The 11,261-nt window shown below is 41.0% G+C and overlaps 1 protein-coding gene across 1 annotated transcript in view; it reads left to right on the forward strand.

The window, feature by feature from the left end:
• CPB2 (carboxypeptidase B2) overlaps nt 1–11,261 on the forward strand; it is a 66,164-nt gene that overhangs the window by 35,052 nt on the left and 19,851 nt on the right. Inside the window, exon 8 of the mRNA XM_007947830.1 lies at nt 9,415–9,508. Coding sequence (XP_007946021.1) covers nt 9,415–9,508 — 94 coding nt within the window. The remainder of the gene's footprint in view (nt 1–9,414; nt 9,509–11,261) is intronic.

Here is an 11,261-nt window from a genome sequence, read left to right on the forward strand (position 1 = left end):
TTTATTGTGACTTGGGTGAAAGTTTACAGAGCAAATTCACTTTCCATACAGCAGTTCACATACACTTTGTCTCATGACATTGACTACAATTAACCCCAATGCAACAGCTCCCCTCCCACTTCTTCCTGATAGTTACCTCTTCCCTGTGTCCATCCTTCCATGCACTCCTGCCCCCTGCACTGTCTCCCTGTGCATAAACAGCCCTTCTTTCTCCCATGATTGTTCTCTCCAAGGAGTGTATCTACCTCTGGTAAATGTTCAACTCATATGCCTAGTATAACAGAGTTTATTTTTTTGTGAATATATTTGATTCAAATCAGGCAACATCACCTGAACATATCATGTTGGGATATGCTCTGAAAAGCAGACAGTGAAAGTGGATTATATAGATCATTGTTAGGTAACTTCTTAAGAGATATCATCAAAGCACAGGGCAGGTTACAGAAACAGTCACCAAGGACATGCCATACATCCTAAAACAACCTCTAGTTAGATGCTGGAGTTCCTGCTTGTTGAAGCTGGCTGCACCTGGAAAATTTTCCAAAAGTACCAAGAACGTCTCCACTAAGCTGTTCACTAAGCTATTGTTTGGCCTGAAGATGACTTCAGAGAACCAGTTCCTTTAAGATTCCTTTAAGGGCAGATGGCCTGGGTAGGTCACCCCAACTCCATGCACCCAGAAATTTAAATTTCCTTGGATTCCAAGAGAATCAAAGTGATTCTGTCAGACGTTTGCCTTGAACATTGTGCTGTCATAAAGAATAATCCATATTCAGTCAATTTCTACAACAGAAATTACAAAGATCAGAGCAATTGTTGTTGTTATGTGTGACCAAATGTACAACAGAATGAAACACTGCCTGGTCCTGTGCCAGCCTCATGATCCCTACTATACCTGAGCCTGTCGCTGTAGCCACCATGCCAATCCATCTTGTTGAGGGTCTTCTCCTCTTTGATCCTCCACATTACCAAGCATGATCAAAGTAGGTGAGATGAAATCTGGCCATTCTTGCTTCCAAGGAGCATTCCGGCTGTACTTCTTCCAGGACAGATTTGTTAGTCTTTTTAGCAGTCCACAGTACTTTCAGCATTCTTTGCCAACACCACAACTCAAAAGCATTGACTTTTCTTTGGTCTTCCTTATTCATTGTTCAGCTGTCACATGCATATGAGGTGATTGAAAATACCATAGCTTGTGTTAGGCACGGGAGCTCTGGTAGCATAGTGGCTAAGACACTTGCCTGCTAACCAGATGGCTGGCAGTTCAAACCCACCAGCCACTCCTCGGAAGGAAGGTTGGGCAATCCTACTTCCGTAGTGATACTGCCTCGGAAACCCAAGGAGGGGTCGCTATGAGTCGGGGCCGACTCAACGGCACATAACAACAACAATAACAATGTGTTAGGCACATTTTAATCTTCAAGGAGATATCTTTGCTCTTCAGCATTTGAAAGAGTACTTTTGCAACAGATTTGTCTTAAGTGCTGCTTCCATTGGCATTGACTGTAGAAACAAGTAATATGAAGTCATTGACAAATTCAATCTTTTCTCCATTTATCATGATGCTGCTTATTGGTCCAGTTGTGAGGATTTTTGTTTTCTTTACATTGAGGTGTAATCCATACTACAGACTGTAGTGTTTAATCTTCATCAGTAAGTGCTCCAAGTCATCCTTTCTTTCAGCAAGCAAAGTTGTGTTGTCTGCATATCTCAGGTTGTTAATGAGTCTTCCTCCAATCCTGATGCCATGTTCTTCTTCATATCGTCCAGCTTCTCAGATTATTTGCTCAGCATGCAGACTGAATAAATATGGTGAAAGGACACAACCTGATACATTCCCTTTCTGATTTTAAACCATGCAGTATCCCCTTGTTCTGTTCAAATGACAGCCTCCGGGTCTCAGTACAGGTTTCTCTTGAGTACGATGAAATGTTCTGGAATTCCCATTCTTCTCAATGTTGTCCACAATTTGTTACAGTGCATAAAATCAAATGCTTTGCATAGTCAATAAACCACAAGTAAACATCTTTCTGGTTTTCTTTGTTTTGAGCCAAGATCCATTTGATATCAGGAATGATATCTCTCATTCCATGTCCCCTTCTGAATCCAACTTGCATTTCTGGCAGTTCTCTGTGTCAGTTCTACTGCTGCAATCCTTTTGTGAATTATCTTCAGTAAGATTTTACTTGCATGTGATATCAATGATATTGTTCAATAATTTCCACACTCTGTGGGATCACCTTTCTTTGGAATGGGTACAAATACAGATCTCTCCCAGTCAGTTGGCCAGGTAGCTGTCTTCCAGATCTCTTGGCATAGCCAAGTGAGTTCCTCCAGCGTGGCATTCTTTTGTTGAAACATCTCAATGAGTATTACATCAATTCCAGGATACCTGTTTCTCACCAATTCCCTCAGCACAGCTTTGACTTCTTCCTTCAGTACCATTGGTTCTTTATCATATGCCACCTCCTGAAATGGACGATCATCTTCCAATTCTAGATCAGAGTAGAAGCTTTAATTAATGGTAAATTGGCAATCATCTGAATTGTTCTTCAGGAAAATGTTGCAGGTACACAAGTTATTATGTAAACACTATCCTGGCCCTGATTCCATGTCAATGTATAATTGCTAGTGATAAACTGGGATTATACCATAAGTACAGGGGTTAAGAATCTGTGAAAGATTTTTCTTCTTTGGAACATTTTTTACTCTCTAGTGAGAAATATTGTCCCAGTTTGTTAAATAAACACCACTCACTGTCTATTATTACCTTAATATTAGTTTTATTTTTGAATTTTTAATACAATGAATGTATGATTTGACAGAGCCATGGGAACCCAGGTGAGTCCGGGCAGACAGGCCAGGCACCCAGATCTGGGAGGCATGAGAGGAGCCAGGGCCGAGACAGACCACAGGAACACAGGTGAGGGAGGGCCGACAGGCCAATCACCCAGACACGGAAGCCGAGGGAGGAGCCGGGGCCAAGACAGAGCTGAGGGATCCAGGTAAAGGGAGGAAGAAGGTCACACATCCAAAAGGCAGGAAAGGAGGAGAAAAGCCAGAGACTATAGAGCCGTGGGATTCAGGTAAGGGGAGGGTGGAGAGGTTTTGAACAGCTAAGGAAGACAAACTTGTCTGTCAGTTTGTCGTACTGTGGTGGTGTGTTGCTGTGAGGGTTGATGCTGTGCCACCAGTGTCTCAAATGCCAGCAGGGTTGCAGATGGTGCACAAGTTTCAATGCAGCTTACAGACTGAGACAGACTAAGAAGAAAGAAGAAGCTATCCACTTCTCAAAAAACTGGCCAGGGAAAACCTTATGAATAGCAGAAAAACACTGACTAATACCTTACTGGGCAACTTTATGAATAGCTCTGAAACATTGTCCAATACAGTGCAGGAAGAACAACACCTTAGGTTGGAAGGCACTCGAAATACAAGTGGGAAAGAGTTGCATCATCCAAGTAGAATCAACCTTAATGATATGGATAAAGTAAAGCTTTCAGGACCTTCATTTGCTGATGTGGCACGACTCAATTTGAGCAGAAACAGCTGTAAACATCCATTAATAATCAGAACATGGAATGTATGAAGTATGAATCTAGGAAAACTGGAAGTTGTCAAAATTGAAATGAAACACATAAAGATTGATATCCTAGGCATTAGTGAGGTGAAATGGACCAGTTTTTGTCATTTTGAATCAGATGACCATATGATCTACTATGCTGGGAATGACAGTTTGAAGAGGAATTGTGCGGCATTCATCATCACAAAGGATGTTTCAAGATCTGTCCTGAAGTACAGTGCTGTCAGTGATAGGATAATATCCATATGCCTAAAAGGAAGACCAGTTAATACTACAATTATTCAAATTTACGCACCAACCACCAAAGCGAAAGATGAGGAAAATGAGGATTTTTATCAACTTCTTCAGTCTGAAATTGACTGAACATGCAATCAAGATGTGTTAATTATCACTGGTGACTGGAATGCAAAAATTGGAAACAAAGAAGAATTACCAGTAGTTGGAAAATTTGGCCTGGTGACAGAAATAATGCTGGAGACTGCGTGATAGAATTTTGCAAGACCAATAATTTATTCATTGCAAATACATTTTTTCAACAACACAAACGGTGACTATACACATGGACATCACGAGATGGAGTACACTGGAATCAGATTGACTACATCTGTGACGAGAGGAGATGGAAAAGCTCCATATCTTTAACTAAAACAAGGCCAGGAACTGATTGTGGAACAGACCACCAATTGCTCACACGCAAATTAAACTTGAACTTGAAAACAATTAAAACAAGTCCATGAGAGCCACAATATGACCTTGAATATATCCTTCCTGAATTTAGAGACCATCTAAAGAATAGATTTGAAGCACTGAACACCAATGACTAAAAAACAGAAGAATTGTTGGATGACATCAAGAACATCATCCATGAAGAAAGCAATAAGTCATTAAAAAGACAAGAAAGAAAAGACCAAAATGGATGTCAGAAGAGACTCTGAAAGTTGCTCCTTGAGTGAAGAGTAGCTAAAGCAAATGGATGAACTGACTAGATAAAAGAGCTGAACAGAAGATTTCAAAGAGCAGCTAGAGCAGACAAAAGCAATTACTATAATGAAATGTGCAAAGACCTGGAGTTAGAAAAACAAAAGGGAAGAACACACTCAGCATTTCTCAAGTTGAAAGAACTGAGGAAAAACTTTAATCCTCACATTGCAATACTGAAAGATTCTTATGCGCAAAATATTGAATGATGCAAGAAGCATCAAAAGAAGATGGAAAGAATACACAAAGTCATTGTACCAAAAAGACCTGGTTGATCTTCATCCATTTCAGGAGGTAGCATATGATCAAGAACCAATGGTATTGAAAGAAGAAGTTAAAGCTGCATTGAAGGATTTGGCGAAGAACAAGGCACCAGGAATTGACAGAATACCCACTGAGATGTTTCAACAAACGGATGCCCCACTGGAGGCACTCACTTGGTTATGCCAAGTGATTTGAAAGACAGCTACCTGGCCAACTACTGGAAGAGATCCCCATTTGTACCTATTCCAAAGAAAGGTGATCCCACAGAATGTGGGAATTATTAAACAATATCATTAATATTGCATGCAAGTAAAATCTTACTGAAGATAATTCAAAAATGATTGCAGCAATATGTTGACAGAGAACTGCCAGAAATGCAAGCTGGATGCAGAAGAGGACATGAAATGAGGGATATCATAGCTGATGTCAATGGATCTTGGCGCAAAGCAAAGAATACCAGAAAGATGTTTACTTGTGTTTTATTGACTATGCAAAGGCATTTGATTGTGTGGACCATAAAAAATTATGGGTAACATTGAGAAGAATGGGAATTCCCAAACACTTAATTGTACTCATGAGGAACCTGTACATAGACCAAAAAGCTGTCACTCGAATGGAACAAAGGAACACTGCATGGTTTAAAATCAAGAAGGGAGAGTGCATCAGGGTTGTATCCTTTCCCCATACTTACTCAATCTGTATGCTGAGCAAATAATCCAAGAAGATGGACTATGTGAAGAAGAACATGGCATCAGGAATGGAGGAAGAATCATTAACAACCTGCAATATGCTGACGGCACAACTTTGCTTGCTGAAAGTGAGGATGACTTAAAGCACTTACTGATGAATATTAAAAAATACTGTGTGCAGTATGGATTACATCTCAATATAAAGAAACAAAAATCCTCACAACTGCACCTATAAGCAGCATCATGATAAGTGAAGAAAAGATTGAAGTTGTTAAAGACTTTACCTTGCTTGGTTCTACAATCATTGCCAATGGAATCAGCTGTCAGGACATCAGATGACGTATCAAACCAAACACTGCCATTGAGTCATATCTGACTCATAGCGACCACTCCTTGGGTTTCCAAGGTGGTATCACTACGGAAGTAGATTGCCCAACCTTCCTTCCAAGGAGTGGCTGGTGGGTTTAAACCGCCAGACTTCTGATTAGTAGTCAAATGCCTTAAGCACTACACCACCAGAGCTCTGGGCAAATCCGCTGCAAAAGACCTCTTTCAAATGCTGAAGAACAAAGATATCTCCTTGAGGACTAAGGTGTACCTGAAACAAACCATGGTATTTTCAGTTGCCTCATATGCATGTGAGAGCTGGACAATAAATAAGGAAGACCAAAGAAGAGTTGATGCTTTTGAATTGTGGTTCTGGTGAAGAATGCTGAGACTGCCATGGACTGCTAAAAGATCTATCAAATCTTTCCTGGTGAAAGTGCAGCTGGAATTCTCCTTATAGGTGAGAATGGCCAGACTCCATCTCACCTACTTTGGTCATATTGTCAGAAGGGACCATTCCCTGGAGAAGGATGTCATGCTTGGTAAGGTGGACAGTCAACGAAGGAGGGGAAGGCCCTCAACAAGATGGTTTGACACAGTGACTGCGGCAATGGGCTCAGGTATAGCAAGGATTATGGAGCTGGCACAGGACCTGGCTATGTTTCGTTCTGCTGTGCATATGGTCACCATGAGTCGGAAGCAACTCAATGGCAACTAATAACAATAACAACATGATTTGACCTGAATCAGTGGATTTCAGGCAGCCTTTAATGTTCCTAATCACCAACTGTGCTTTGCATGGGACTCTGCCAACTGAGGGAGCTCTGGTAGCATCATGCCTAAGGCACTTGGCTGCTATCCAGAAGGCTGGCGGTTCAAACCCACCAGCCACTCCTCGGAAGAAAGGTTGGGCAATCTACTTCCATAGTGATACTGCCTTGGAAACCCAAGGAGGGGTCACTATGAGTCGGGTCTGACTCGATGGCACATAACAACAACAACAACAACAACTGCCAACTGATCCCTGCAATTTGAGAACCTGCTTTTCCCAGGGCAATTATTTCTACTGAACTGCACATGATGTAGGATTGTCACATCATCCCAAGCTCACAATTAAAACAAAATGTGTGCAAACATTTATATTATTAGACATCCCAGTTTACCCCAAGAACAAAAATGGGGGTTGTGCTTTATGTTTAAAAACCAGAGTCGATAAAGGAGCAATCTGCATACAGGTGTCTTTATACTCCACCTCCTGTAGCTTTTAAATGAGTGTGTGGAATTCAATCCAAAGCAAGCATTACAGCTCAAGACTCATAGTTTTACTTGGAGTTGAGACATAATTTAAATTGCTTTATTTTTCTTAGAAGGAGCTCAAAATGATACTGTGCACAAAATTAACTTAAAGGAAATAAGACTAAATAAGGTCAATGAGCAGTGTCTTAGTTATCTAAGGGTGGCTTTAAGAAACAGAAATTTTTTCTCTCACTTTAGGAGGCTAGAAGTTTGAAATTAGGGTTCTGACTCTAGGGGAAGGATTTTTCTCTTTGTTTGGTCTAGGAGAAGGTCCTTGTCTCTTCAGCTTCTGTTCCTTGGCTTCCCGGTGATCTTCATGTGATCTGACATCTCCCCACATCTGCTTGCTTGCCTCTTGTGTCTTAATCTGGTCCTTTTATATCTCTAAGGAGATTGACCCTACACATACTTCCTCATTAATATAACTAAGAAAACTCATTGGGATAATTACTATAGGTACACTCATGAAAAACATATTGCTGTCCAGTCTATTTTGACTCATAGCAACCCTATAGGATGGAGTAGAACTGCCCCATAAGGTAGCTAAGGCTGTAAATCTTTACAGAAGATATCATGCTTCTTAAGCAGAGAGTCATCAAAAAAGGGGAAGACCCTCAACAAGATGAATTGACACAGTGACTACAATAATGGGCTCAAGCATATCAACGATTGTGACAATGGTGCAGGACCTGGAAGTGTTTCCTTCTGTTGTACGAAGGGTCACCATGAGTCAAAACCAACCCAATGGCTCCTAATGACAACAACAACACAACATCTTTATGGAAGCAGAATGCCATATCTTTCTCCTGCAGAGTGGCTGGTGGGTTTGAACCACAGTGGGCTCCAGTAAAGATTATAGCCTTGGAAACCTTGTGGGGCAGTTCTTTTCTGTTCTATACAGTTGCTGTAAGTTGAAATTGACTCAAGACAACAAGTTTGGGGGTTTTTTCAGTCTGTGTTCAAGAAAATGGCAGACTTAGCCTTAATATTCCCATCAACTTGATTAAACATTAGGTAGGCTTCTTCCTGATTCTCAGCCCCTGACCTCTCTCTCAAGCTGGCCCTACAGAATTTGTCTAGAATGTATTCCATCTCTCTATCCTCAACCATAAACATAGGAAGGAACTCCATGTAGTCAACACTGCTCATTGCCTAACCTCCCCCTAATGTCTTTCAGTACTTTTCCTCTAGCTCACTTAGGTCTTTAAAAACCATCCCACCATCTGTTTCAGTGGAGTTGGAGATCAGACTTAGGTCTGATCTATTCCCTTATTGTGATAGCCCTAAATGAAGTCTCTTCTTGCCTGTTTAACATTGTCTGGTAAAATTCTGTTACTGCTTGGACCTAATAAAGTTGAAATATTAGATCAATATGACCTACACAAATAACGATTTGCTTTGATTCGACTAAGCTGCTTGTTACAAATTGAATTATGTCCTCAAAAAACATATGTTGTAAATCCTAACCCTATAGAACAGAGTAGAACACTGCCCCACAGGGCTTCCAAGGCTATAATCTTTACAGGAACCCACTGCCACATCTTTTTCCCACAGAGCAGTTGTTGTTGTTATGTGCCCTCGAGTTGACCCGACTCACAGGGTTTCTGAGGCGATATCACTACGGAAGTGGATTGCCTTACCTTCCTTCGGAGGAGTGGCTGGTGGGTTTGAACCGCCAGCCTTCTGGTTAGCAGTCAAGTGCCTTAGGCACTAGCTACCAGAGCTCCCCACAGAGCAGTTAGCTGACTCTAGTTTGCAGCCTAGTGCTTAACTACTGCACCACCAGAACTCTTTGGAACATAAAAAAGGGGACACATTTCTTTAACCACTGCTCTTTTTCAGCTTCACAAGGCTCAGATAGCATAGTGCCGAAGACATTTGACTGCTAACCAGAACGCTGGTGGTTCAAACCCACCAGCCACTCCTCAGAAGGAAGATTGGGCAATCTACTTCCGTAGTGATACTGCCTCGGAAGCCTAAGGAGGGGTCACTATGACTCGGGTTCGACTTAATGGCACATAACAACAAAAGGCTCAGATGAAGCTCAACATTGTCAAAGCTAAGATAGTTTTAGTGAACAGGATTGAGATCTAGATAAAGAAAGAGGCTGTGAGAAAGGAATGCTGAGAAGAAAGTGACAGAATGACGTGAGGGAAGGGACAGGGTTGAAGAAAAGAAACTCGACCAGGCTGCGTGGTCTTTTAAAAGGCATCTACCGAGTGTCTGTGAATCTCAAATATTACCATGTGGTCATCTGTTTGTGTTCTGTTTATTCAGAATCGAATGTGGAGAAAGAACCGATCTTTTCATGAGGGCAATAGTTGCATCGGAACAGATCTGAACAGGAACTTTGCTTCTAAACACTGGTGTGGTATGTTGTATGCTTTGTTTCTTGCCTCATCTCATTATTAACAGTGACATTCTTAGAGAAAGGTCGATTAATTCAAACTAATTAAGAGGACACCTGTCAAAATTAGGAGCCCCAGGGTAGTGCAAAAGGAGCTCTGTGTCTAAGGCATTTGACTGCTAACCAGAAGGTTAGTGGTTCAAATCCACCAGCCACTCCATGAAAGGAAGACTGAGCAATCTACTTCAGTAAAGATTTACCACCTTGGAAATCCAAAGGTTTGAGTCGGAATCCACTAGATGGCAGTGAGGTTTTTTCTTTTGTTGTTGTTTTTTGGGTAGTGCAAATGGTTAACTCACTCAGCTGTTAAGTGAATGTTTGGAGGACTCCACAGTGCACCCAAAAGCACTTTGGAGGAAAATCCTGATGACCCACTTTCAGAAAATCAGCCATTGAAAGCCTAATGGAGCACAGTTCTGCTCTGATACCCATGGGGGCCTCCATGAGTTGGAGTCAACTCGACAGCAATTGGTGGCAATGGTGGTATCCAAATCAGGAAATAATTTAAATAATAAACTTTTTAGGTTAATCTAATGAAATGAGTGTTGGCTAGAGTCAGCAAATTACTTTAACTTTTCCTGACAGCTGTTTCTTCATCTTGAAAATAAGGGAGAAATATTATTTAAGGTCACTTCTAACTTCAAAATTCTATGATTTTAGCATAATAAGAAAGTGGCTATTAAAGAGCCTGCATTAATAAGTAAATAGCATACATCATTAGGATATCAAAGACCAAGGTTTGGTGGGTACGTCTCATTTTCAATTATATATGTAAATGTCTATTTCCATCATGTTTGAAAGCATTTTCCTTAGAGGAGCATAGTACTCACAGGTGACATTATTTATTTTATTAGCTACTTTGTCATTTGGCTGAAAGGTGACCTCTAGGAGTGGTTTGAGTTCCAAGTTTAAAGGGTATCCCATGGCAATATTCTTGAGGATTCCTCTAGATGCTACCAGTGCAGTAAGTCTGGATTTTTTTAGGAACTTGAGTTTTTTCCTACATTTTTCTCTCATTCTATGCAAGACCAACTATTGTGTCCCTTATTGGAACGGTCAGTAGTGGTAACCAACTATTAGTCCCATACACCTGTTTCTTCTTTGAGTCTTTGATTTCCTTCTTTCTCTTTTGCTCCAGAAGATTGAAGACCCATAGTTGTATCTTAGATGGCCACTTCTAAGGTTTCCTAGATGCTACTGACCAAACTAGGATGTAGAACATTATCTTTATGAACTATATTATGCCAATTGAACAAGTTGCCCCACAAGACTACGGTCCTAAGCCCTCAAACTCAATAATCTAATCCCATGATGTGTTTGGTTATGTCTAGGAAATATCTGTGCCCTCTATGTGTTTTATTTTATATATGAATATATATGCAGCAGGAGCTCTGCTGGCATAGTGCCTAAGGAATTTTGACTGCTAACCAGAGGTTGGTGGTTCAAATCCACCAGCCACTCCTCAGAAGGAAAACCAGGCAATCTACTTCCATAGCAATACCGCCTCGGAAACCCAAGGAAGGGTCACTATGAGTCAGAACCAACTTGATAGCAGTGAGAGCGAGTGAGATATATGCAGCACACATAAATATGTGTAGAGGTAGTCCCTGACTTATGATGTATTTGAATTATAATGAACCACACTTTATTGTTAATAATGGGAGTTCTGGTGGTGTAGTGCCTAAGGCATTTGACTGCTAACCAGAAGGCTGGCAGT

The sequence above is a fragment of the Orycteropus afer genome, unplaced genomic scaffold (assembly GCF_000298275.1).
Source record: "Orycteropus afer afer isolate SDZICR_OR568_19922 unplaced genomic scaffold, OryAfe1.0 scaffold00194, whole genome shotgun sequence".
In the NCBI taxonomy this organism is placed as follows: Eukaryota; Metazoa; Chordata; class Mammalia; order Tubulidentata; family Orycteropodidae; genus Orycteropus; species Orycteropus afer.